At 56.5% G+C, this 27,984-nt stretch overlaps 1 protein-coding gene and 1 pseudogene across 3 annotated transcripts; both read left to right on the forward strand.

The window, feature by feature from the left end:
• Window positions 1-730: 730 nt before the first annotated feature.
• Window positions 731-27,938, forward strand: LOC309829780 (bone morphogenetic protein 8B-like; the record flags this gene model as incomplete). 2 transcript variants are annotated; one of them, XM_082665992.1, is made up of 7 exons in its annotated part: window positions 731-1,067; window positions 16,086-16,275; window positions 16,715-16,863; window positions 24,230-24,424; window positions 25,211-25,290; window positions 25,843-26,010; window positions 27,789-27,938. In XM_082665992.1, 7 exons carry the CDS (start codon window positions 731-733, stop codon window positions 27,936-27,938), a joined length of 1,269 nt encoding a protein of 422 aa, XP_082522118.1. The 2 variants fall into 2 exon arrangements, with proteins under 2 accessions (XP_082522118.1, XP_082522119.1); XM_082665993.1 differs by having other exon boundaries at window positions 25,843-25,953.
• On the forward strand, window positions 18,505-22,120 carry LOC309829660 (succinyl-CoA:3-ketoacid coenzyme A transferase 2, mitochondrial-like; annotated as a pseudogene). The gene is made up of 2 exons: window positions 18,505-19,979; window positions 22,059-22,120. The product of its transcript is annotated as a succinyl-CoA:3-ketoacid coenzyme A transferase 2, mitochondrial-like (transcript).
• Window positions 27,939-27,984: the final 46 nt, after the last annotated feature.

Consider the following 27,984-nt stretch of genomic DNA (forward strand, 5'->3'; position numbering starts at 1 on the left):
ATCCAGCTCTGGAAGGGCGATCAAGGACACGCCCCGCTGGAGCGCAGGGTCTGGTCTCCCCGAACCGCACCGCTACCCTGGGTCCCCCGGCCGAGTCCCCGCGGCCGCCCGACAGCGTGGCCAGCGGCGGGAAGGGAGCCCAGGACGACCGCGAGGCCCCCGACGGCGGGGCTGCGGACTCCTCGCCAGTCCCGCCCGCCACCCACAAGTGGGTAGTATCTCGGGGGCATCAGCGCCCGCCCCCCAGCGCCCCTTCCTGGGGCTTATGTTCCCCGGGCTTGGCCCCGCCCCTGTACCCCATTGGTCGGGTCCGGAGGGGGCGGGACCCGACGGCTGCAAGTTGGACTGAGAGAGGCCACATCGGCCCGAGACTCGCTGCACAGACGAAGGGTCCGCGCCTCCCAGAGCCCGGCGGGAGCTCGCCCTCCGCCTCCGAGCTGAGCTGCCTCGGCAGCAGCCGGACTGTCTGGCGCGGCGGCACAGACAGACTAGCCGACGGTCCCCGGTCCCCGGAGGAGCCCTTGCCTGAGGAGGTGCTGCCGCATCCGACTACTCGGAGCCGCGACAGGCGCCGCGGGCCGGGCGCTCTAGGGACCGCGTTGCGTTCGCGGGCGACGCCCGCCCCGTCCCGCCGGCCCCAAGCCCGCCCGCCGCTCGCCGTCGGGGCGGCCCCAGCCCCGAGCCCGGCCGGGAGCGGATGCGCGCGCGGTGAGGCCGCCCGGGTCCCGCCATGGCCGCGCGCCCCGGGCCGCTCTGGCTGCTGGGCCTGGCGCTGTGCGCGCTGAGCGGCGGCGGCGCCTCTGGCCCGCGCCCCTCGCCCGGCTGCCTGCAACGGCGCCTGGGCCCGCGCGAGCGCCGCTACCTGCAGCGCGAGATCCTGGCGGTGCTCGGGCTGCCCGGGCGGCCCCGGCACCGCGCGCCGCCCGCCGCCGCCCGGCTGCCCGCGTCCGCGCCGCTCTTCATGCTGGACATGTATCGCGCCATGGCCAGTGACGACGACGAGGACGGCGGGACCCCCGAGCGGCGCCTGGGCCGCGCCGACCTGGTCATGAGCTTCGTCAACATGGGTGAGAGCGGGCCCGGGGTGGGCGGCGGCGACCCCGCGAGAAGGCACGTGGGGGACGGCGGGCCGAGGGGCCCCTCGGGGGCTGAGCGCGGGCTGCAGGGGCGTGTGCGCCACCTCGGGCAGGGCGAGCGCCCTGCTGGGAGCGGGGAATCCCCTTGTCGTGGACAAGGAAAGGCGGGAGGGAAAACCGCCCGAGTCAGGGCAGCGAAGTCTCAGGGGGTTGGGGGTCGGTGAGCTGCCGATCCGTCAGGGACAGATGAGGGATGTGAGTCCCAGAGGCGTACATTCACCCGCAGCCAAACACATCTGATGGTAAGATTCATGTAGTGTCGAGTGGACGCGGGCAGTGCCAGGAAGACAGTCTGGTCCTGGGAAGGGAGGCAGATGAGTAAACAGAGGCTGTGATGCTGTCACGTTGATAAGGGCGGTACTGAAGAGAGGGACAAAGTTCAGCGTGGAAAAGCCTGGTCACATCATCAAAGCACCAGAGTAGAGGTGAGGACCCAGATGTTCTGAGTCCACAGCAGCCTCTTCCCTGGGCCACGTGGGGGTGGGGTGCTGCTGCGGGGTGGGACGGTGGAGAAGGAGTAGACTCTGAGCTCAGCGGGGCAGGGACTGTGGTCTTGTCACCCTGGGCTCACACCCGGGACTTGGCTTGTCATGGAATGAGTGTCCAGGCCATTGAATGACCTGATGGGCAGCTTGGACCCTCTTTGTTCTCCCACGTAAAGCCCAGCTTTTCCTCTCTGCAGAAATTATACTCCAAATCGTGGAGCCATTTACCCTTAAAGTTCTCAAAGATAAGTTTTCCATTACTAAACTCTCTTTAATCTACATTCATGAACATATGTCCCCCACCTGCTTTGCCTCCTGTCTGTGGCCAGTGAGGGGCAGGAGTCTGAGCTGAGGCAGACACTAGGCTGGACCTGGGGACCCAAGGACTACAGCTCAGCCCCAGGTGGGGAGAGCTGTGGGACCCAGAGCAGGGAGAGGACCCTTGCCATGGTCACCAGCCTCCCTTCACCTACAGCACCGCTCTTAACCCTCCCAACAACCCTGTTAGCGACATGATATTCATCCCCATCTCCCAGATGAGGACAGTGAGGTTCAGAGAGGCAGTGTCTTGCTCAGGACAATGTGGCCTCTATGTGGCCAAGCCAGGACAGGCCCAGGTTGTTTGGCCCTCCATCCAGTGCTCAAGGAGGTGACGTTTCTGTGTCAGGAGGGCAGGCTTTCAAGGTGGAGAGAGCTTTCAGAGGGATTTCGGCAGAGGAACCCAGGGGTCAGAGTAACAGTAAGTTTTGTGGGTCTTCAGCCATTTGCCTCAAGGAGGCCCGTCCCCCCCAAACCAGAGCTCGTGATGGGCTCAGGTGGGGGAGCGAGCAGCAGGAGGCAGCCGTTAACCTCTGCGGAGAGCCCAGTGCCAGGCACAGGACTTGGGCTGGCGGGTTCTAGATGCCACCTTCCTGGTTAGAGGGCAGGGGTGGGGACTTGGGACAGAGGCGACCACATGTGGAATTGAGGCTGGAGCTCCGTGCTGGGGGCAAGCTGACCCCGGGCTCAGGACCAAGAAGAGCTGTGGATGCAGTCACCCTGAGAATGCCTCCAGGGGAGCAGTCCATCTGATTGAGTCACCGCCTAGCCCATGTCCCTCTTCCCCCAGCATCCCCTGGGGCAAGGGGTGCACAGCCCTGGTGGGAGCTGCTGCTGTGAGTCGTGCAGCACCCCGAGCTCAGGAGGAGCTGGTTGCCCTCCTGCTTCTGCTCTGTGATCTTAGGGAAGTCCCTTGCCCTCTCTGAGCCTCAGATCTCTGCTTGTAAAATGGAGCTCCTAGTGATCCATCCTCAGAGTTGTTGTGTGATAGGTTGATAGAGGGGGAGGGGCAGAAAGTCAGCCCCCTTTTTAGGGTGAACCTGGCCCTGGTCAGTGCTGATACCAGACCCTCCCAGCTGCCGCTCAGCCTTGGTGTGGATGTGATGGAAATGTCCCCACATGTCTTATAGACATGTGAAACCCAGAAACAGATTTTTAAAGTCAGCCAAAGGTGTTTCTATCTGTTTTTGAATAAAAACTAGCATTTGAAGTTCCATAGTCCTATAAATACTCATTTCACCCATGCAGCAACTTGGGAAGCTGTTTTACCAGCTTCATTTCATGGGCTCAGAGAGGTTAAATAACCAACCCAGGGTCACACAGCACGTCCATGGCATCATCCAGGCTGTGGATTCCAAATCCCAGTTTCTTCCCACACCACCTCTGGGTGTTTCATGAAGATCTAAGGCCTCTGACGCTGTGGATTAACAAGCAGATCTTTGTTCAGTGGAAGCCTGGCCTGTGGGCAGTCCAGCCAGCTGTCTGAGGGCCTTCTTTATTCTCATGTACTAATCGCACTAGTAAAACTTCAGTTTGAGTAGTTTTAACTGGTAATTACCTAGGCTGATGTGGGGGATTAGAACCTACCAGGATTGTTTCCTCCTTTGGAGGCCCCGGCTCCAGGCCCCTGAAGGTCAGCGGCCCCTGAACCACTGTGGAGTCTAACAGCAGTTGCTGTGGCATCAGCGCCCACGCCGAGGCTCCCACACCTGTTGGCTCCAGCTCCACCTCTGCATTGGCCTCATCAACTCCTGAGAAGCCAGCCGGGCCTGGTGCTTGCCGGGCCCCTGACCATCAGTGGCACCTGTAGGACCCAGAGGCCTGGGCCTGCCGTCCAGGGGTCAGGCCTCTGCTTTTGAGCAGTTGCTTTAGGAGCCGTGTCGTGACTGACAGGGCCTGTGTTGGGGGCCAGGGCTGCGGTCAGAGCTGGGCCCTGCCTGTCGAGCTCCGCCTGTGGACTCTTGGCTCCCCTTGGCCAGGACACAGTGACGGGGCCAGTGCCCTCGAGGAGCAGACGGAACCTGTCCCTGGTGCCGCCTGAGCTCAGGGGAGGAGGCCCTGATCTGGGAGGCAGCGCCCAGGTTCTTGTCCCTCCTGGGCCTGCCATGGACTCCTGCACGTCCCGAGCCACATCCCTTCCCTTCTCTGGGCCTCTGCTTTCCTGTCCAGTCCACAGCGATGGTGTCAGAAAAACGAGGTGCCTCCCAGCTCCGGCCCTGTGGCTCCTCGGAGGCAGCTTCTCACACCACCACCCATCCCTCCGCCCAGCTTGGTGTGACTGGCTGGACCCCCGAGGGCCTCAGCCGGCCCAGCCAGCCCTGAGGGAGGAATGAGGCAGCAGAGACCACCTCTGCATGTTCCTGCTGAGCCCTTCTCCGCCTCCTCTCCTTGGAGCTCCAGGTGCCCATACTCTAGAGTGAGAAACTGAGGCACAAAGAGCACTGCAGGCAGAAGTGTAGGCAGAACTGGATGGGCCGTCTTCACTTTGGTCCTGACCCTTCCCTGGACTGGACTGATTCACTCTCGTGATCCTGGGTGGCTGAGGACAAGGGTGGGGATGAGCTGAGGCTGTTGGATTCGGGAGACGCAGGGCTCAGTGCGAGCGAGGGACCTGGCCCGGGTCCTGCTCAGCCCCCTGACCTTCCCCTCCGTGAGCCCCAGGGTCGCTTTCTTTGGTTCTTTAGTAGGCAATTCTTGCATATTTTCCTGAATTCACTCCACAAATTGTCATGTAGTACCTGCTCTGTGCCAGGCTCCCTTCTAGTTCCTGGAATATAACAGGGAATGAAACTAAGTCCCCCCTTGTGGAGCTGACCTTCCAGTGGGAGAGAGAGACAGATAACAGTACATCAGCCACAAGGTGATTGTCACGTGGTCTAGACAGTGACGCCTCTCTCTGGAAACCGGGAGCGGATGGACAGTGGGAGGGCAGGCAGGACTGGGCTGGGGGTTCTGGGCTGGGGGTTCTGGCCTGGGACTCAACAGAATTTGCATCTTGACTCCACCCACTACTCTCAGTGTGATCTGGATTTTCAGTCCACCTCTAGGAACCTCAGTCTTCTCCTCTGTAAAATGGAGATACTCATGGTACCCACCCTAGGGGCTGTTCAGGGATTGTGTGAGATGACACCCAGTGATGACCACATGCCCAGAACCTCCATGTCTGTCCTTTCATTTCATCTCACATTTACTGTCACATCTTTCTTTAAAAAGAGGACAGTGAGGGGACTTCCCTGGTGGCGCAGTGGTTGAGAGTCCGCCTGCCAATGCAGGGGACGCAGGTTCATGCCCCGGTCCGGGAAGATCCCACATGCCGCAGAGCTGCTGGGTCCGTGAGCCATGGCCGCTGGGCCTGCGCGTCCGGAGCCTGTGCTCTGCAACGGGAGAGGCCACAGCAGTGAGAGGCCCGCGTACCGCAAAAAAAAATAAAAATAAAAATAAAAAGAGGACAGTGAGGTTCAGGGTAGTTTGGTGGTTTTCCCAAGGTACACAGCAGGTTGTCTCCCTGCCTGCACATCCTTTCCTCTTGTCCTACACAGAAGCTGCCTCTCCCCCTGGCCCAGGGCCCATCATTAGGTGCAGTACGTGCTGCTGAATTGGACTGTATTAAATGTGAGCATGTGTTGTAAACTAGGAACGTGATTATCTTTGTTTTGGGATTTATAGAACTGATGCATATTCATTGTAGAAAATTCATACCGTATAGATTCATTATAGAATTTCATGATAGAAAATTCAGACCATATGTCTAGAAACATATAATATGGAAGCTCCTAGTAATCCTCTGTCTACCTCAGGGAGAACCAATGTTTAGTCCTTTAGCTTAGCCTTTCCCCAGCAACCAGCCCTGATATTTTATCAATTTGTGTTATTCTTTTTTACAAAGTGGAATCTAAATGCCCACTGTTTTGCCATTTTGTCTTTCACTTAACAATAAATCCTTTATCCGTCTTGAAAGTGACTATTAAGTGACCACATTATTTTTCTTTTTATCTATCTACCTTTTATTCATTTATTTTTATTTCAACTTTATTGAAGTATAATTGACATATAAAATTGTAAGTTATTTAAAGTGTACATCAGGATGATTTACTATACATATACATATAACATTCCCCCCATCTAGTTAATTAACACATTCATCACTTCACATATGTATTCTTTTTTGTGTGTGAAAACATTTAATTTCTACTCTTTTAGCAAATTTCAAAATGATATAATAGTGTTATCAACTATAGTCGCCACGTTTTACATTAGCTCCTCAGACCTTATTCAACTTACGGCTGAAAGTTTGTACCCTGTTACCAACCTCTCCCTATTTCCCCTACCCCCAGCTCCTGGCAACCACTTTTCTACTCTTCTGACTTTTTAACTTTTTAAAATCCACATATAAGTGATATCATGAAGTATTTGTCTTTCTCTGGCTTACTTCACTTAGCGTAATACCTGCAAGTTTCATCCACGTTGTCGTAAATGGAAGGATTTCCTTCTTTCTCATAGTTGAATAGCATTCCCTTGTGTGTGTGTGTGTGTGTATGTGTGTGCGCGCGTGCGCACGCGCCTTATCTTCTTTATCTATTCATCTGTAGATGGACACTGAGGTTATTTCCACGTCTCAGCTGTTGTGAACAACGCTGCAATGAACATGGGAGTGCAGATATCTTTTTTTAAATTAACATATAATTGACATATAATATTATATCAGTTTCAGGTGTGCAACATAATGATTCAATACTTGTACATATTGCAAAGTGACCACTACCATACCTACACTTTTTTCTCTTTGATATCCTGTTTTTATTTCCTTTGGATATATATCCAGAAGTGGGATTGCCGGATCATATGGTGGTTCTATTTTTAATTTTTTGAGGAACCTCCATATTATTTTCCATAGTGGCTGCACCAATTTACATTTCCACTAACAGTGCACAAGAGTTCCCGTTTTCCCACATTCTCACAAATACTTGTTATCACTTGTCTTTTTTTTTTTTTTTTTTTGCAGTACGCGGGCCTCTCACTGTTGTGGCCTCTCCCGTTGCGGAGCACAGGCTCCGGATGCGCAGGCCCAGCGGCCATGGTTCACAGGCCCAGCCGCTCCGCGGCATGTGGGATCTTCCCGGACCGGGGCACGAACCCGCGTCCCCCACATCGGCAGGCGGACTCTCAACCACTGCACCACCAGGGAAGCCCCGCTTGTCTTTTTGATAATAGCCATTCTAACAAGTGTGAGGTGATAGCTCATTGTGGTTTTGGTTTGCATTTCCCTGATGATTAGTGATGTTGAGCACCTTTTCACGTACCTGTTGGACATTTGTATGTCTTCTTTGGAAAAATGTCTATTCAGTTCCTCTGCTCATTTAAAAAATTGGATTGTTTGTTTTTTTGCTATTGAGTTGTGTGTGTTCTTTATATATTTTGGATATTAACCCCTTATCAGAAATGTGGTTTGCAAATATTTTCTCCCATTCAGTAGGTTGCCTTTTCATTTTGTTGATGGTTTCCAAAGGTATTTCTCTGTCCAAGAGTTGAAGGTGGGTCTCTTTTCTCCAAAACTCTGTTTGGCCACCAGAATGGTGTGCCCTGTGAATCCCTGATGCCTGGCTACTCCTCCCCGCCCCCATCTTCTCAGTCTTTTCTCACCCTTCTGAGATAAATGACTACTATTGCCCCTAGGTGACAGAGGAGAAGTCTAGTCTCAAAGAGTATAAGTGACTGGCCCAAGGTCCTAGGTGCCCAGATCCAAAGGAGCAGATATGAAAACTGGGTCACAGCAGTGAGGAAGGTTGGCCTTGGAGGTGGGAGAGCACAGTGGGGAAGACCAGGTTTTAATTCAGGGTCTGCTACTTGAGATCTGTGAGATTTTGTACAGGTTACTTGAAGTCTCAGCATCTCAGTTTCCTCATCTTTAAAATCAGGATAATAATACCTGTACCATAGTGCAATGGTTATACAGGTTAAGGCATTGAAAAACTTAGCAAGTGCCTGGCACCGCTCAGCAAACAGTAGCCAGAATTATGCGGAAGAGCCTGCTGTGTTTGTCTACCCTCCCGCCCCCATCATTTACTTGGGGACCTGGAGCCGAGTGGTAAGAACACGGTTCCAGGATCAGATCCCCATTCTGCCACTCGTTTTTAGTGGATGCTGCGGTGCTCCCCAGATATTCTCTTTGGAACTGCGTCACTTGTTGCACCAGCTGCTTGGAGGGTGGGCTGCTGACGGCTGGGTCCTTCTCTCGACATCAGTCCACCAGCTTCTTGCTCAAGGTTGGGCACCCTCCTTGAGGGCACCCCACATCCTGGCTTATTGGGGTATAAATGCCCAGCCCCCTTGCCTCAAGGAGGGACAACTGTGAAGGGCCATCAGCCCAGAGCTCCCCGTGCAGATGGGCTGGGCTGGCCCTTTTGTGATCGCGTCAGCTGTTCAACTGTGCCCACTCCTGCTTGTTCCCTGCAAGAACACTCTCCACTAAACCTACCCACTCAGCCTGTTGCCCAGGAAGTCTGACCTAAGATATATTTATATGACTTTTGTGTAAGTTATTTACTGCTGTGTGCCTCAGGTTCCTCATCTGTAAAATGGGAGCGATAATAGTTCCTGCCTCCTAGGATGGCTATGAGCATTAAATGACTTACTCTATGTAAAGGGCTCAAACAGTGCCTGGTAAATGCTCAGTAAATGTTAGCCTGGTTTGATTGATTGTTTGTTTTTAGCCCAAGTCCAGCTGGTCAGTGACAAGACCAGAAGTAAAACCCAGTTATTTCCTTTAACTGCTGGCTCTGCCCCCTGAGCCGCGGCCGTTCCTTCAGAACAGTCTAGGGCTCTGAATACAGGAAGGGTTCTGGGGAAGCCAAAGGCTGCAAGACCCAGGTATGGAGAAGGTTGGATCCTTCAGTCTGAGGTCATTGCTTCACAAACACTCCTGGGAACCTACTGTGTGCTGTTGCCCTCCCTGGTTATCTTGGTGCCCACTCCAAAGCACGAGCCCCAGCCCAAGATCCGCTCATTACAGTGGGAAAGATAGGCCCACAGACAACTCAATGTAAATGATTGCAAAGTGGGAGAAATGGCCATTCCCCCACTCAGATACGAGCATGAAGGTTCAGTGCTGCAGAAGACAGACCAGGTCCCGCTCTCATTTGTGGGGGATGGACAAGGCCAGAAGAGGGGGAGGAATGAACGGCCTCCTAGCTGGGGGACAGAGAAGGCTTTGAAGGAGGTGGCATTGTGCTGGACCTTGAAAGAAGGGTAGAACTTAGTCAGAAGCGGGTGAAAGGAGAAGGTGTCCAGGCAGAGGGGAGGCATGGAGGTGAAAAAGCTCTCAGCCTGTTCTTGGAACTCCAGTTCCTCAAGTGAAAATCCACTCATGGCTTCTCCTGCTTGGGCTCCTTCTGCGTGTTCCTTCTTGCCAGCCTGGCACTCGGCGTTTGACATTCTAGTCCAGCAGGACCCTGCGGTGTTCCCTTGACATGTCCCCAACCTGATGAGGCTGTGGATGGGGAGAAAGAATGTAGACTTTGGAGACAGACACACCTAGACTCTCATCCCACCTTGGGGGCTTCTGGGTGTGGTCTTGTGCAAATCAGTTAACTTCCTTGGTCTTCGGTGTTCTCAGCTATAAAATGGGGTGAAGAATGCCTCTTTCACAGGGTTGCTGTGGTTGCCAGCCTCCAGTATGGTTCTCAATGATCCCTGCCTCCTGGTTTTCACACCCTTATGTCCTCCCACACTGGGCCAGCGCTGGTCTCTGTGACCAATAGGATGTGACAATAGGGATGCTGTGTCACTTCCAAGATTAGGTTATAAAAACACTGCAGCTTCCGTCTTGGGCTCTACCTGCCACCCCCAAGATGACTCGTTCTGAGGAAAGGTCATGTCGTGAGAGGTCCACATGAGGAGTCACCTACCCTCAGCCACAAGTGTGAGCTTAGAAGTGGGTCTGTTCATCCCAGTCAAGTCTCCAGAGACCACAGCCCCACCTGACAGCTTGACTGTCACCTCATGAGAGACCCTGAGGCAGAGCCACCCAGCTAAGCACCTGGATTCCTGACCCTCAGAAACCATGTGAAATAGTAAGTGTTGGTTGTTTTCAGCTGCTATATTTGGGGTAATTTGTTACCCAGCAATAGATAACTAACACAGTTAGGTAAACATTAACAAAAATGGCCTGTGTGACGTGCCCAGGGTGGTGCCTGGCATACAGTTCAGTGCTCAGAAAATGGGAGCTGACACATCATTTCCCACCTCCGTGCTTTGCCTCGGTTACTTTACTCCATTTCTGCTTGTCAGAATTCTTCCACCACTCTCAACTATGTTTCCTAGAAAAGTGTTCTCTGACCACTCCTCCCCAAGGCACCTCCACGAGCGCCCTCCACCTCGATCATCTGTATTTCTCTTAGGAATGGAGTTGCTTTCTGCCTGTCTGATTCGGGGGCACGTCTAGTCCCTTTTTCTCCTACCCACCCCCCGGCCCTACTAAGAAACTATGAACAACCTCAGAACGGCGACCAAATCTGACTCTGGGCCTGGACGGGTGGCACATAAGCAGGGCCAGCCTCCCATCTTTTTTTTTTATTATTGCTTTTTTTTTTATAATTTGGCCATGCCACACGGCATGTGGGATCTTAGTTCCCTGACCAGGGATGGAACCGACGCCCTCTGCATTGGAAGCACAGAGTCTTAACCACTGGGCCGCCAGGGAGGTCCCTCCAGCCTCCCCGTCTTTGCAGATCACCCTGTCCCTCCCCTGGGACCCGAGTCCCTGCAGGGCCCTGCCTGGAGAACAGTGGCCTCAGCAGGCCACCTCTCAGGCACCTGTTGATGGAAGAATCTTGTGGAGAGGTGATTCCCCCATACCAGTATCGCCACCCAGAAAGTCCAGGGCCACTCATTTTATATGGGCTCCAAGTCTGCAAGTCCACGTGAAGGGCCCCTAACCTGACACGTGACCCCAGCAAGTCTCTGCCCCTCTGGGCCTCAGTTTCCCATCTATGCAGGGTTGCCACGAAGGCCTTTCCAGCTCCCACAAAAGAATGTGTCCCCCACCCTCCCTGCCCACTGATGGGGCTCCTCCAGGGCTGAGGCACAGGGCGGGAGGACACCCGCCACTCCTCACGGGCACCCATTCCCCACGGGAGAGAGGGGATGTGTCACCGTGACCACGTCTTTCTGGAAAGCCCCACAGTTCAGGTCTCTCCTGGGTTTGAACTGGAGGAACCGCATTCTTCTTGCTCACATCTCCTTGGATCTATGTTTGGCCTTGGCAGGCTTGATGTGGTTCAGTGGGCAGGTTGTTCCCTTTTAATTTGGGCTCTGAAGCCAGCCGAGGCCTGGACCAGTAATTATAAGCACAGAGCCATTTATGGAAACAGCTCTTGAAAAAGTCAGTAATGAGAACTGACTAAAAATACCCCCAGAAGTGAAGCGGGGGGCCTGCTCTGGGCAGCGCTGAGATTCCTGGGCGGGAGGAAGCCCTGAAGGGGCAGAACCGGGGGGTGATGGATTCTGCAGCTCACTCGGGACCCGCACGGGCCGCGGAGACCCGGGTGTTTCCTTAGGTCTGAGGGGCCCCTCGGCCTTGTTACCGGCAGGACCAGCCCGACGGGCCCAGCCCATCCGCCTTCGGGGCCCCGAGGGAGCCTGTCCTCCACCTCGGGGGCCGGGCCGTGAATGGAGGCGAGTCCCACAGTAAAGTGAGAACATGGGTGGCTTGGGTTGGAAACCCTCGGTGACGTGGAAGCCACTCCCAGACCAGCAGGACGCCCCAGCCCAGGGCTGCGCTGCTGGACGCTGAGCCGCTGTCCTGGGGACCAGGAGCCCTTGGGATGAGGGGCCAGGCGTCCCCTCTCTGGGCCCCCGGGACACGAGGGGCTGGACGAGCAGACTGCTGAGGCCTCCTGTTTCCACCCCACGTTGTTCAGTCTGTGTCCTCAAAGTGGTCACCGTCCAGAGGGCAGATGAACCAGGGACGGGGACCCCCGGGACGGGGACAGGGAGAGCCCGGCAGGCTGATGTGTGTGGTCTCAGAGGCGGGCAAGGGGGCTTTCACAGCTGGACCGAGAAGAAAATAGCCTTTATACTTGGCGGGATGGGGCAACCCCGGAGAGAGCGGCTTCGGGGAGGGACTCCAGGGGGAGGGTGTTTGCACCAGAAGGCCCAGGAGGCCGTGAGGATGGGCAGGGCCAGCCTGTGTGGGTGAGGGGCGGAGGCTGGACAGCAGAGCCCAGCGTAAGACCCTCCCATGGGCCCTGAGGGGCTGGGGAAGGGTTTGAGGGCAGGAAGGACTGTCAGGTCAGAAGATGCCATTCTCTTAATAGCCACACTGGACTGGAGGAAGGGGGTGTCTTTTGAAGTCTTACTTTCTGGTCAGGAACAAGACAGATTTAGGTTGTCCGGGTGACTCTGCATTTTGTCGAGGCACAAAAATAGCCAAAGCCGTTGAGGGTGTTGGGCGGGTGGCATCTGGAGCCTGAGCTGTGGGTGCAGGGCCTCAGACATGGTGGTGGAGGCCGCCTCCTCCTGTGGGCCCTCCCCTCATCCGCGGGGTCTGGAGCTGGTTTATCGGGCTGGAGGCGAAGGCCGAGGGTCCAGTGAGCACTCACTGGTGAATCGTGACTGTTTATTGTTCTGGGGGCTGCATTAAGGCGATCCAGAAAGTAAATTAATTTGCTGCTGCTTCTCCAGACAGAAAAGCTGGTTCAGTGATTGAACACTTTGGGCAGCTTTTTATAATTTTGTGGAAAATAAACATGGCAAGGTGCCTATGGAGCCAGACATACCTTTGTCTGCTCCCTGTGCCCAATGAAGTGCATTGTGCCTGTCTTTTCATATCTTTGCCAGTGTGTCTTTGGGAATCTTGGGTCAAAGGATAAATTCATAGGTAATTTTGCCAGGGTATTGCAAAAGGATGTTGCCAAATTCCTCTCCATGGTATCCCTACCAGCACCATGTGAGAATACGCACATCTGCGCTTACCTAGTTCCTTCTCGCAGGCCATACTGAGCACCCAAGGACAAGCCCCCTACCCCTTCCAATTCTCTTGAAACCATAATGCTCTGTATTTTACTTACAATAGAAATGGCATCCCCTATTTTATTTGTCTTGTTTGTTTCTCTTCTGTCTCCCCCGTTAGACTGTAAACACTGTGAATGCGCTGTCTTGTTCTGTCTGTTCACTGCTGTGCTCCCAGTCAGAACAGACGCTTACATACCGTAAGAACCTGATAAATTCGTTTATAAATTGAACTTGATAAATTAATGAATGAATAAATGAATGATGAGTACACTCATTTAGAAAACAATCACTCAAAATCTCCCCTTCCCCTCCACCCCATGGCCTTGCAGTTGCTGACATGGCCTTCGAGGGTATCTCATCTTGGCTCAAAGTTGGGAGATTGCAAGTCAGGCTCATCCCAAACTCCTGTTGAACAGCCATCCCTCCCAGTCCATTGCCTGACTATTTACAAAGTCCTTTCATGGACTTGTGAGGAAAGCTGGGTGTCTCCTCATTCCCAGTTCACACAGGAGAAGACCAGGCCCAGAGGGGATTTCCGTACCTGGTTAGTTCAGGGACAGGCCTGCAGTGAGGCCCTGACCACTGGCCAGAACCCTCCAGGATGCCCTAAGCTGCCTCTCTGGCTAAAACAGGCTCGGTCTGCACAGTTAACAAGGGGGAAATAGAGGTGCCAGAAAATGCTTTCCCAGAACACCAGCTTTTGGGAACTCTCTCTCCTAACTCAAAGCCACAGGCACTGAAAAACCTGCAACTCCACAGGGGGCCTCGCCCTCCCCTCCCCACTGACTGTCAGATAAAGGAGTCACTCTCTTTACTCAGTTCCACACTCAGCAATTTCACCAATTTCTGATGAAAATCATTTTCCTAAAACTGTCCCGCCTCTAGTGCTTGCCTGGACCTGCTGGGGTGGGCAGTTTCCTGTGCTGGATCTGTTGCGGGGGTGAGGGGGTGGTGGGCTTCGATTTCACAAACCCACCGGATGGAAGTTTGGAACTGGGGTCAACCCAGGTGAACAGGGCTCTCTTGACCCAGCACACGCGGGCCCCCAGCTCAGCAAGGGAGGGAGGCTACAGAGTCTGGTGCCCGCGGGAGCTGGCAGGTTTGTGGTTGTTCCCTCAGTCCTGGATACAACATGAATGAGTCAGTGTCAGGCCTGCAGACAGAGGTTCCCAGTGACCCACCAAGGGTCACCCACTGTGCCTTAGGGGCAGATATATAAGAATGCTTTGAGAGGGGTCAGGTTCAGGGCATGGCTGAGTGACCCCTCCTTATTCTCAGGGCCAACAGCCTGGACCTATTTCATCCTGCAGATCAGGGATGCTTACACAGTCACGTAACCGAGGTGGTCTCTGCAGTTACCGAATCCACAGAAATTGTCCCCAAAGCTCTGTGTGGGAGTGTGTAGGGAGGAGGGGACTCGTGTGGTGATATTCATGGCGAGCATCACTCGGCAAAGGTCCAGAACACTGCCCTCCGTGCCCTGCCTGTATGGGAGGACCCGGATCCTCCTATGACACGCTGCCCCTGGAACAGCCTGGCTCGTGGCTGGGCATTTACTGTGGGCCCAGCACCCTGTCAGACAATGGAGGTTCTATTTCCTCTCCTCCCTGGTCAGGGGATGAAACGCCCATCTCCTGCCCAAACATGTGTCCACTGGCCCCGCCCAGCACAGCTGTTTGGCCATCCATCACCGGACCAGGTCTCCACCGCAAGGGCAGGAAGTGCTCCCACATCCGCCTCTGCCACCAGCCTGGTGACTTGTGGTCTCTGAGTCCAGTAGCCAGAGAGAGAATTTTTAAAAAGACTCACAGACATGTAATTAAAATCTCAGTGTTGGTTTTGGGGGAAGGCTCTGGGAGGCTCCCGCCCCTGCTTTGCGGAAACACAGATTTTTAGTGTTTGAAAGTGACAGGAGGCTAAAGTGAGACGCTCTAAATATACTGTCCTGGGCATTTCCGGGCAGCTGGGGAAATATGGGGTTTATTCTGCTCCTGCGGTCTCTTGCCCAGACTGTTAGAGCAGCCCTGCCGCTGGCCTGCCTCGGGTCCCCTCCAGCCTGGGCTTTACCCTCGCCTCCACACATAGCTTCCACTCTACCCTTAAACCACACTCCCTTGCTGCCCAGAGCCCTGAGGCCCCATTGGCCAGAGCACAGCCCACGCTCCGAGGCCAGAATTCCAGCTCTCCGCAGTCAGGCCACAGCCAGACTTATGCCCTGAGCCGCACATTGCGGGATGGTGGGCGGCCCCAGCACCTCACACCTGTGCAGGACCTCTGCCTGGAATGTCTTCTCCCCCACCTTATCCACCTACCAAGAGTCAGTCCCATCCTTCAAGGCCAGTTCAGGTGTCACCTCCTCCGGGAAGCCTGCTCAGATCATGCCATGGGACCCTCCAGCTTCCCCAGCACTTGACCCAGCATCTCCAGGAGCTGTCATCCTACCTCGCCTCTTCCTGGTTCTTTCCGTGTCTCCCTCCGGCCCCACTTTCTGCTTCCCCTTGATCCAAAGAGGGTCCTGCCGTCCTTCCACCCTTTGCTGGGCTTTATGGCTGTTGTTTTCCCTGCCGGTGCTGTCGTTCCGCGGCTCTAGGCCTTTGCTCAGGCTGGACCCTGCCTCTGCAGCGTCCTTCTCCCTTGACATCGTGGCAAATTCACTCTCACCCCTCAAGGCCCAGCTCCAAAGCCCTCTCTCCCCTCAACTCCCATCCACATACCGGCTGACTCCGGGAGCTCCGTCCTGCCCAAGTGCACTCAGCTATGTCCCTGCTGCCACCGTGGCCCTTTTCTGCCTTGGGTCTGATGTCCATCTCCCCAGAGGAGGGACCTGCCCTGTGCCCATCTGTGGGTCCCAGAGCCAGCAGGGTGCTGAGCGGGGCAGGCTGGGTTTGGGGCTTGCGGACCAGACATGGACACTGCCCTTGTGGCACCGCCGTGTGCCAGGTGCCGTGCCAGGCGCCTCACGACACAGCTCCCCGAGCCCTCTCGGCACCCAGGAGGCAGAGCTGGGACAAGCCTGTTCTCGAGCAGGGAGCGGTCCCACCCAGACTGCCCAGGCCCCCAGATCCCACCCGGCCCTGCCCACCCCGGAGCCCAAGCTGGAACCACAAGTGACCGCCAGTCCCACTTTGTCTTGCAGTGGAACGGGACCACACCCTGGGCCACCAGGAGCCCCAGTGGAAGGAGTTCCGCTTTGACCTGACCCAGATCCCGGCGGGGGAGGCCGTCACGGCCGCGGAGTTCCGGATTTACAAGCTGCCCAGTACCCACCTGCTCAATTGGACTCTCCACGTCAGCATGTTCGAGGTGGTCCTGGAGCAGTCCAACAGGTGCCTGCCCTGCGCCCCGCGGGCCCGCTCAAGCCTCTGTCGGAGGGTCCAGCCCAACCCTGGGTGCCGGGGGGAACATTTCCCAGAGGACAGAAGGGGAGCTTCCTGGGCAGCCCACCCTCAAAGGACAAAGATGGTTGGCCCGAGGCCTCGTGTCACCGTGGGGAGAGGCCCAGCATCAGTCCTGGATTCAAGTCCCCATCCTACTGTCCTAGCTGTGGGACATGGGCAGGTCACTGAGCACCTGAGCCTCAGTTTCCGCATCTGTTCCTGGGCACAGTAACACCTTTGTACGGTAGACGCAGTGAGAAAAGGCATGTAAGGCACCCAGGTCAGAGCCAGGCGGGGTAGATGCCCCACTAACGGTCCCCCAGGAGGGCACTGGAAACACAAAGGCAGCTGTGCCGGCCCTCGGTTAATTGTTCTTTCGTGTCCACAGGGAGTCTGACTTGTTCTTTTTGGATCTTCAGACGCTCCGATCTGGGGACGAGGGCTGGCTGGTGTTGGACGTGACAGCAGCCAGTGACCGCTGGCTCTTGAACCGTAACAAGGACCTGGGACTCCGCCTCTATGTGGAAACAGATGATGGTAAGACTCAGGTCAGCAGCGAACCTTCCCCTGGGGGCTCCTCCGAGGAAGCTGCTGGCGGCAGGCGCAGCTGGAGCCCCTCATGTGGCCCTGGAGGCCTGGAGAGGTATCCACCCCTCCGCGGGGGCTCAGTGGGTAGAGAGTGAGGTTCCCGCAGTGCAGGACAGCAGGAGACCCCCTACCCGCCGAGAGTCCCTCCTCTCCTTCTGCAGGACCAACAGCTGTGTTGCTCAGAGTGAGTCCACGTTTTCCCTCCCCAAGAAATGGGAGATTCTTTCTACTCTACGGAGCTGCCTTCTGCACCAGGAGTTTCCGTCCTGGGCTGGGCGAGGGGAAGCGCTCACACCCTCAGGCTCCGAGGCAGAGGCCTGGGTGTGAATCTCGGCTCTGCAGCCTTCTAACTCGGTGACCTTGGCAGGTTACTTACCTTCCTAAGCCTCGGTTTCCTCATCTGTAGAATGAGGATTCACACCTTCATTCATTTCGCAGGTGTTTGGGGGAGAGCCTTCTGGTGGGCCCAGGGTTGGTGTGTCTGTGGTACAGCGGGGGCCACAGGGGGCTGGGCAACGGCTGTGAGGAGGCTGAGAGAAGTGGGCAAAACAGTAACTCTGAAATAAATGTCATCTTATTTAATAGCAGTGGAGGGGGACAGGATCTGATTCAGCGTTCTATAAAACAACCCTCTGAGACACTCCCCCTCAAGGGGGTGTAGCATCTCTCCCCCTCCTTCAGTGTGGGCTGCACTTACACACTTGCTTCCCAAAGTATGCCGGGGGCTGGGGCAGTACCTTTGCAGGGGCAACCTGAGCTGCACCCCTCAGCCGGGTGCTCAGGCTCCCATGAACACGTCATGTAGCTCCCAGACACCCTTGATCTGACAGAGTGGGAACAGCACTTCACCTCCATGGTCTTCGTCCCCAAAACCCAGAACCCCAGTCTCACCATGAGAAAAACATCAGACAACCTGAAACTGAAGGACGTTCTACAGAACACCTGCCTGACCAGTACTTCTCAAAACTGTCAAGGTCATCAGAAAACACGGGAGGTCTGAGAAATTGTAACAGCCCAGAGGTGCCTAAGGAGTTGTGATGACTATGCCAATGTGAGACCCTGGGTGGGATCCTGGAAAAAAGACACTGGAAAACTAATGAAATCTGAGTAGATCGTGATGTTTAGTAAATAATAAGATACCAGTATTGGTTGATTAGTTGTGACAAATGTGGTTCCAGGACAGTACGTGCTGGGGACACAGGTGTGGGAACCGCTGACGTGCAGGTGGATCTGGGGGCGGGGGAACGGGAGTAGCGCGCTGGGGAGGAAGGGTGACGATGGAGAGGAAGGAGACGGCGCCCAGGCTTCCCCGGAGGGACGTCGCCTCGGGGCCTGCGTGCGCCAGTCCCCGGATCCCTCCAGTCCCGCCTGACGGTCCGGACCGGTCCCACCTCCCGCCTTCGCGGCCCGGGAATCTCGGCGCCTCGGGCCCTCGGAGCGCGGAGACGGAGCGGGGCGGCGGGGAGCCAGCCGGGCGGCCGCATCACCGCCGGGGGCCCCCTGCCCTGTGACGCGCGGGCGGGGCGCGCACGGCCGCCGCCTGTCCCCGCTGGGCCCGGGGCCGGAGCCCCAGCCGGAGCGGAGCGGACGATGGCAGCCCTGCGGCTCCTGGAGTCTGCGCTCGGGCGCCGGGTCCCCGCCGGCCGCTCGGTGCCCGCGCTGGCGACGGGCGGTGTGTGCGGCTTCGCCAGCAGCGCCCGCGCGCGTGCCAAGTCCTACGCGGACCCCGTGGAGGCCGTGAGAGACATCCCGGACGGCGCGAGGATCATGGTCCGGGTCTTCGGCCTCTGCGCGATCCCGGAGAACCTGATAGGGGCGCTGCTCAAGACCCGCGTGAAGGACTTGACCGTGGTCAGCAGCAATGTGGGGGAGGAGAACTTCGGGCTCGGCCTTTTCCTGGGGACCAAGCAGATCACCCACATCGTCTGCTCGTACTTGGTGGAGAACTCGCTCTGCGAGCACCGGTACCTGGCGGGCGAGCTGGAGCTGGAGATCACACCCCAGGGCACCCTGGCCGAGCGCATCCGCGCGGGGGGCGCCGGCGTGCCCGCCTTCCACACCCCCACGGCCTGCGGGACCCTGGCCCAGGAGGGAGGCGCACCCAGCAAGTGCTTAGAGGACGGCCACATCGCCATCCTGAGTCAGCCCAAGGAGGTGAGGGAGTTCCACGGACAGCACTACCTTCTGGAGCACGACGTCACGGCCGATTTTGCTTTGGTGAAAGGGTGGAAGGCCGACCGGGCAGGAAACGTCATCTTCAGGGCCAGCGCCAGGAACTTCAACGTGCCCATGTGCAAAGCTGCGAGAACCTCAGTGGTGGAGATTGAAGAAATTGTGGACCTGGGGCCGTTTGCCCCAGAGGACATCCATGTTCCTAACATTTACTTAGGGGACATCCATGTTCCTAACATTTACTTAGATCGAGGAATACAGGGGGGAAAATATGAGAAAAGAAATGAGCGTTTAACGATGCGGAAAGAGGATGATGAAATATGCAAGTCTGCAGATAGTATAAGGACACGGATCCTCAAGCAGGCAGCTCTTGACTTTGAGGACGGCCTGTGTGCCAGTTTGGGCATAGGAATCCCTCTTCTGGCCACCAGCTACATCAGCCCCAGTATAACCGTTCATCTTCACAGTGAAAATGGAATCTTGGGCTTGGGTCCGTTCCCACTGAAAGAGGAGGTGGACGCAGATCTCAACAACGCGGGCAAGCACACAGTGATCCTTCTTCCTGGGGGCTGTTTTTTCTCCAACGATGACTCATTTGCCATGATTTGAGGGGGACACATCGACCTAACCTTGCTGGGAGCCATGCAGGTTTCCAAATATGGTGACCTGGCTAACTGGATGATACCTGGCAAGAAGGTGAAAGGAATGGGGGGTGCGATGTCTGGTGTCCAGTACCAAGACCAGAGTGATGGTCACCACGGAGCACTCCACCAAGGCCAGTGAACCCAAAATTTTGGAGAAATGTACCATGCCGCTGAATGGAAAGCGGTGTGTGGACTGAATCATCACCGAGAAGGCCGTGTTTGACATGCCTGGAGGACTGGGCTTCCCTGGTGGCGCAGTGGTTGAGAATGCACCTGCCAATGCAGGGGACACGGGTTTGAGCCCTGGTCCGGGAAGGTCCCACTCGCAACAGAGCAACGCAGCACGTCTAAACCTAGCTGGAAAGTGAACCTTGGTCCCAGAGCGTGTGCTTCTCCCTTTAACCTCCTGGATTGCATCCTGAGAAAGCCTCAGTCACATTTCTGCATTTCACCAGCATCTGGCCGGCTTTCTCCTGCCATCCCAGACCGGCTGCCACTGGATAGGCTTTGTTCTCTCAAGAGGGACATGCCTTTAATTAAAAACAAAAGGAAAACAGAGGCACTGACCTTATATGTCCTGTGAGTTCTGAGAAAGCTCTGCTCCAATCACCCTGCTCCCTGTCTGTGATATTTACATTAAATTCTATACAGCTTGAGATGATCCCATGGGAAAGGTTTCACTGAAGTTCTTGCTCTTGTGAATGAATCATGAAACGTAGGGAAAAGTGATGGGGGAGGAACAACTCCACCCAGAGTCTGTGGAAGGCACCGTTTTAGTGTACTGGAACTATGAAAACATACACACATAAATGTGAATTCGTAACCAGGAGAAACGCTGTCTAAATGAAAGATTTTTTCCTCTGGCCCTATTGACTTTCCTTCTGGGGACTTTCATTTTGTCACTAAGTTTTGTTTCCTTGTAGCCTCACCTCCTCTGCCTCTCACATTTCTCCTCCTCGTAGCTAAATAGATGTCTCTAGAAGGGAAGCAAGACCGTCTAGGCGGCCAGTAAACTGGTAATAGGGGCAACTGAAGGGGGAGAGACTGTTTGGTGCCGACATTCCACCAGGAAGTCTCCTCTGTGAATAAACGGCTCGCCTGTGTGTGGCCAAAGGCTGCGGCTTAGGATGGGAGGAGTTCTACAAACCCGGGCGTGGACTTAGATGGGTTTTCTCTTCTTAAATCATAGTGTTCCTGTGTCGTCCAGATCAGACACTTAGACCCTTCCTCTCTGTTACGGAGCCTAAACCAGGCTCTTGTCCCTTGAAACCCATGAGGGGCAGTGACGTACTTCATCCTGAATCCACAGTCTCACACACTAGACAGAAAAAAATGAGTTTCCGTTTGCGTGCGTGTGTGCGTGCGTGTGTGGGGTTCAAACCCAGGCCTGCCATGGAGGCTGCGCTTTCTCAGTGCGGCTCTAGGGCTGCACAAAATGGATGGGAGCCCGTGGGTAAGAACAGGAAGCTCCAGCTGGTCAAGGAAGGCCTTTCAGAGAGGCTCCCTGCGGCCTCACCCTGACGGGAGGCCCGGATCCTGGAGTGGAGAGACAGTGCCCCTGAGGGGACAGCCACAGAGTGTCAGGGGACTGTGACCAGTTGGGCAGTGGATGGACGTCACTGAGTGGACTGTGCAGCACCTTCTGGGGAGGAGGATTGATCTGCCCTGCGTGGTGGGAGACGTCTTCCAGCATCAGCCTGGGACAGGCAGAGGTTCTAGGAGCAGACGAGTTACAGGTCTGTTAAACAGTAGCAAGAAGGAAAAGCATTGAGTTCCTAGTTCTCATGCGGTGAGGAAATAAATAACCTGTGGGACAAAAGCACACCTGGTCACAGCTGGATCCCCTCCAAGGGTTTCAGCCAGGCGTCCTGATTGTCCTTCAACGTGGCACTAGGGTCACATCCATGACCGCAGGCTGAGGCGGGGCAGGGGCTGCAGGGAAGGGGCAGGTGGCACCCAGAGGAGAAAGAGGCCTTGGGGAGAGATGGGAGCAATCTTGGCCTGGCCCAGGGGAGGGGGCATGAATCCCCAGGGCTGTGATAGGGCAGGGGAGCTGCCAAGACATCCGGGCCCTAACGGGGTAGACTCAGAAATGGGGGGAGGCTGGAGGTGTCAGGGGCCTTCCTGGCCCAGAGGAGCAGCATCTTCATCTGGGTCTGCGTGCTGGGGGAGGCCACAGTGTGGCCCCCATCTCGAGGTGTGGCCACACATCCCACATCTCTCACAAAGGGGACAGCATGCCTACCAGCACCCTCACAGTTCAGGTCTAGAGGCAGGGACCCTGGGCCTCAGAGGTTCCTGAAGTTCCTGCCTCTGCTTTCTGGAAAGGGTCCCGCCAGAGCCAGGCAGCCTGGGGGCCACCACCTGGACAGCCGGGGCCTGCCCTGTGACCCAATCTCTCTGCGCCCAGGAGACCCCAATACGATCCTTGACCAGACAGTCGCACAAGAAAAGCCTACAGTGAGCACAGCCTCGGGAGCACCGAAGGTCTCCCTGGCCTCTCAGTGGACAGGGCTCTCCAGGGACTCACAGGACAGGGCGGCTGCACACACAGGCCTGGAGGGCTGCCGGGCCAAGGCCGCCGCATGTGTCCACCAGGTGTGGAGCTCCGCTCCAGTGCCGCGTGGACGACAGCCGCCCGCCTGCCCCCGTCGCTCCACGGCCGCCTCCTGGTGCCCTCACGGGCCTTCCCTCTGTGGAAAGGCTGCTGTGTGTCTTGTGGCTCTGCATCCTCACGGGCCTGCTGTTCTTCCTCGTGACCCTAACCTGCCATGACCCAAACTCCCCGAATGGCTTCTCCCTGGGCCCCTTCCAGTGTCAGCTCCTGTCTCAGCAGGGTCATCCCTGAGTGGCACCTCTGATGGGCCCAGTGCATGTTTGTGGCAGGTGATGTCATAGGTCAAAGGTTAGTCTCTGGTCGATTAGTTGTTTAGTCAACTCTGGCCCATGGACTCAGGGCTAAAGCACAGCTGTGTAAGGGCCGGTGATGTCCCTGACCTGTAATGTGCAGTGGAGGATCATGAGACCCACTAAAAGAACACACATGTTTATGTATGTGCACATGTGTACACTAGCTGTATAAATGCACATGTGTGTGTACACATACATATATGGGCATGTGTGTCTATGCCTGTGCATCACTGCTGCAACACTGGGGTGAAATGTACCTGGAAGTGGGATGTTCGGCCCTGGGTTTTAAGAAACATTAACAGTGAGCTTGTAGTCATGCCCTGTTGTTTAGTGTGAGAAAATTCCACAGGGAAAGGACATGAAGAGGTTCTATCACATTCTCATCTTTATGATGAAAGCCAGGAAATAACTTAAATGTCTAAAGATGAACTAATATCTAAATATTCAAATGTATCTACTCAAAGGAATTTTATACATTTGAAATGTTCATAGTTGAGACTTAACAACCAAGAAAATGTTTACGTGGAAAAATTGGGAAAAATACAGACTTCTTTCTTACGCTCACAATTTAAATTAACATATGAAAATATCCCAGAAAAATGAAAATGATGCGTTGTAGCAGGGGAGGGGTTTATGGGAGATATTTTTTCTAAGGTTCTTTACAGCTGTTGTTATAATCACTTTGACAATTAAAACACAAGAGGCCATTGGAACTGCAAAGAGGTACAGGAAGATAGCTTTACTGGTGGAGGTGGCTTTGCCGGGGATGAGCAGTGTGTTTCTCCGGCCTCCTCAGGCTTTAGCAGCTGCGGGTAAAACCCCAGCTTTACCAGCATCACTGCTCCTAGGCTGAGGCCCCATCATGTCTCTGCCCACAGCCTTTTCTCTCTTTCTTCCTTTTCAAAGCACAAACCCGCTGGTTGAGAACTTAAATGGATAAAAAGGGCTCTGGAATTAGATGCACGTGTCTGAACGTGGACTTGGGGTAAATGTCTCTGCCCGCGGAGCCTGGGGTCTCGTTTGGGGGCGTCGGTGAGTGGCCTGCTCTTGGGCGGTGCTCAGCAGAGCAAGCACTGAGTCCTGGCAGCCGCTCCCGCCAGCCGGGTGTTGTGAATCCTACACTGATCCCCAGAAAGGATGGGGTGGAAGGTAGAACTCGGGCCTCGGGGCCCCGAGATGGATGGGAACCCTGGTTCTGAGAGTCCCCGGTAGTGGTGCTCTGAGCCGTCACCGAGGGGCTCTGATGCTTCTCAGGGAAATGATGGGTCTGGCGTCACCATGAAGACTGGCTGAGATCATCACGTGAACTGACTGAAAGCTGTAAAGCGCTGTCACAACGGGCGGTGCCCTGGACCATCACTAATCCCGAACCTGTGCTCCCGAGGACCCTCCCCCGCTCCTGCAGACCTGCCCGCTGGGGGCTGGGGCTGGACTTGGGACTCGGGTCTTCAGAGGAGGAAACCGAGGCCCAGTGGGTCCCCTGCAGCCTCAGGCTCCATGCTCCTGGCCGCCCACAGAGAGGTCCCTGCTGTGTCCCCGTGCAGGGCCCCACCCTCGAGTGACCGCCCTCTCTGCTCTTTCCGTCTCAGGGCGCAGTGTGGATCCTGGCCTGGCCGGTCTGCTGGGGCAACAGGCACCGCGCTCCCAACAGCCTTTCGTGGTCACCTTTTTCAGGGCGAGCCCCGGCCCCGTCCGAGCCCCTCGGGCGGTGAGGCCCCTGAGGAGGAGGCTGCCGAAAAGAACCAACGAGCTGCCGCCCCCAAACAAACTGCCGGGGATCTTCGGTGAGGTTGGGGACCAGGTGGTGGGGACAGAACCCTCCTGGCTTCAGTGGGGTCAGGCTCATGGTCAGTCACCCAGCCACCTTTCCTGACACCACTTTGCCCCTGCACCCTGGGGACCAGCCACTGCACGGTCTCCAGGGCTCTGAGCATCTGCCCTCACCGCCCCTGCTGCCCTGAAGTCCCTTCCTGCCCTCCCTGGCTCACCAGGCCCCCCCCACCCCCCCGTCAAAATCAGGTGCCCCTGGTGGCCCTCGGTGCTGCCCCGGGCGCCCTGCAGGATCCAAGCGTTTCTGTGAAGGTGTCCCTACCGGGCCAAGCCCCTTGGGATCAGAGCCCCCTGGTGCCCTCCTTTCCTTCACGGGGAGCCAGGCTTTGCTTGGCCTCAGTGGGAACCACTTGTCCTGTGGAATGGGCGTGGCTGGAGAGGCGGATGAGGTCAGGGGTGTCTCCGGAGGAAAGGAGGAGGGGCTGCTGGGCGGCAGAGGGTCCCCGGGCTGCTGAGTGGACCATGGGGAGTCACAGGCTGAAAGTCAGGGGAGGCTGGGCTGAGCGTGGGGTGACTGTAACCACGGGGAATCATCTGGAGCCGTCGAAGGTTCTTGACCAGGGTCACGGCGCCAGCAGAGCTGCAGAGATGGGCTTTATGAGACCAAATGGGTTAGTTTCCCATCATTCATTTACTCAACAAATGAGCCCATCAGGGCATCCCCCACCTCAGGAGCTCCCCGTGGTAGGTGCACAAAGCAGGAACCTCAGCAAAGACCTCGCCCCTTCTGTCCCCCGCAGACGACGTCCATGGCTCCCACGGCCGACAGGTGTGCCGTCGGCATGAGCTCTATGTCAGCTTCCAGGACCTTGGCTGGCTGGTAATTCCTGACTCTCCTTCTTTCCTAAATGACAGTCCCCACCTTGAAGATGGCAAGTGTATGTCCAAGAGGAGGTAGAAACATGGGGGATTTGCATTTTCTTATTTTCCTCTGTGTTTTTCCAAGTTCTCTAAAGGGAGAATGTGTTGCTTCTGTAGTGAAAAGTGCTTTTTTTGTGAAAACCATGAAAATGGAGACTGTCTGAATCCTTAGCCATAAAATGTCAGAGCTGCAGCAGGAAAACTGAGGCCAGGGTGGGCAGTGCCACTGGCCTTTGCTGTGACTGGGGGTGGGCTGGGAGGACGAAGCTGAGCGCTGATGGCGCATGAAGGGGACGGAGATCGTGCCCAGCCCTGTCTGCTGAGGGTCTTCTGGTGGATGTCAGACCTCTGGGGGAAACTGCCCTGGGAGGGGCCCGAGGGTGGGCTGGTGGGCCCTGAGGCTGAGGGAGGGTAAGGGGCAGCCCTGAGTTGTGCTGTGACAGGTGCTGGACTGGGGGGCTCGGGAGGGGCACATGGATGGGACTCACCTTCTCCCATTACCTGCCCCCAGGACTGGGTCATCGCCCCCCAAGGCTACTCAGCCTATTACTGTGAAGGGGAGTGCTCCTTCCCACTGGACTCCTGCATGAATGCCACCAACCACGCCATCCTGCAGTCCCTGGTCAGTACCGTGTCCCTCTGCCTGGACGCCCAGGGGAGGGGTTTGCGGAGGAGAGGGGCGCGTGCAGCCAGCAGGTGATGGCAGCACTGCTGTGTCAGGGAGCTTTCTCTACATGGAAACCTTTCTGCGTGCACGTGCAGTGAAATCCCACAGCCGTGCAGAAACTGGTCCCCGTGTGGGCCACCCCCAACCCATGCACCTGAAGACACGTGCACGTGGGGGACTTGCACGTCCATGCGGTGGGTACCAGACTTACAAAGGCCCGCCTGCTGGTGGTCAGAGGCACAGCCCGTGCATGATAGGCGGGCATCCCACACGGCTACTTGTGCCGTCGGAACACACACGTGCACCATGTTCACTGGCACGTTCGGCCTCCTGTGTGTCACACACTCCCTCAGGGTCGGGGTGGGTGACACACGTGTGGGTTCTGCCCCCTCTTCCTGTGCAGGAGTCCCCAGGTACCCCGTGCCCTTCTGGTTTCCCCTCCTGTTCCTTTCCCGTTGGCTTTTTTTTCTGGGTCCCTCTGGGCTCTTTGTGTCTCTACAGGCTTTTGATGCCCCGGTGTCTGGGGAAACTAAATGCTGAAAAAGTTTCTAATAGGAACACTGTTGCTGCTGCTTATTGCTAAGTGTTTTAAATGCTTTTTAGTGCTGAGGCTTCTTTCTAGAACATTGACCTGGACACTGCAGTTACAGGTTGTTCAAGGTGATGCCCTAGAGCAAATGAGTTAAGGCAGCATGGACCCCAGGATAATGCCTCCTTTCCCAATGGTCACATGGGATTTGCTGGACCCCTGGGGAGCTGCCTTCCTTGAAGAAGGTCAGGGGTGATGGAGCCTGTCCTGGCAGCAGGCTGCTCAGAGCTGGGGCTTCTGGGGTAAGGCTGGGCTCTGGGGACCGGGGTCCAGGCTGCCAGACAGGGCCCCCCATGAGACGGCTTCGCCCAGGCCCTGCTCAGCGGCCTCCGTGAGGCCTGGGAGTTCCCGGTGGATGGAAGCAGGCTCCCTTTTCTCTCCAGCCCCTGACAGGCTGGACAGGCCCTTCCATGTGGGGCCCCGATGAAGAGTCCAGGGTGAACGGCAGCTCATCCTGCCGAGTCTCCAGATAAATATTTTTGTGGAGGCTGCAAGAGCTCACTCAGTCGGGCTGTCTTTAGGGGTAGAGCTGTTTGGAGGAGGGTAACGGAATCCCCGTGCCAGGTTCCAGTCGTGCCACGGCCTTGGCTTCAGCCATGGAACTGGGCAGGTGACTCGGTCCCTGTGCCCTCAGTGGTCATCTGCCCAGAACAATCCCTGCCTAGAAATTGTTAGGAGGGGTGGAGGTGCTTTGAGAAACAACAGTGTCGGACACCCCAAGGGTGAGCCTAGAAGTCTGGCCGCTAGCACGTGTAACACGGACCTTCACCGGCTCCCAGTCTGGAGGGGGAGACGGACCAGAAACAGCTCATGCGGACAAGACACGATCAGGGACGTTGCAGAAGCGCAGGGAGAAGAGAGGAGCAGAGGGGACCCCGGGGGCGGCGCTGCAGGGGCGCAGGCAGGACCTGGGACACGTGCGGGGGGCCAGCAGGGTCAGGGTCGTCCTGTCTGACGGGAGGGGCTGTGACAGAAGCCACAGGTGCCTTGGCTGGGTCTGAGGGCAGCGGCGGGGCGGGGGGAGGGGTGGGGGTGGCCAGGGGGGCGGGGCCGGGGCAGAGTTCGCGCCAGCACCTGCCGGGCTGCGGGGCGAGATGGCGCCGGGGAGGGGCGAGCGGCTGCAGCCGAGCGGCAGGAGCTGGGGCCTGGGACGGGGTCCCCGCGGTTCTCACGCCTCTGCCTGCCGCCCCCTCCCCGCCAGGTGCACCTGATGAAGCCTGACGCGGTGCCCAAGGCGTGCTGCGCGCCCACCAAGCTGAGCGCCACCTCCGTGCTCTACTACGACAGCAGCAACAACGTCATCCTGCGCAAGCACCGCAACATGGTGGTCCGCGCCTGCGGCTGCCACTGAGGCCCCACCCCGCCTGCTGCGCCGCCCCTACCGGGTCAGGTCAGCC

The sequence above is a fragment of the Grampus griseus genome (genome assembly GCF_964374135.1).
Source record: "Grampus griseus genome assembly, chromosome: 1".
Classification (NCBI taxonomy): Eukaryota; Metazoa; Chordata; class Mammalia; order Artiodactyla; family Delphinidae; genus Grampus; species Grampus griseus.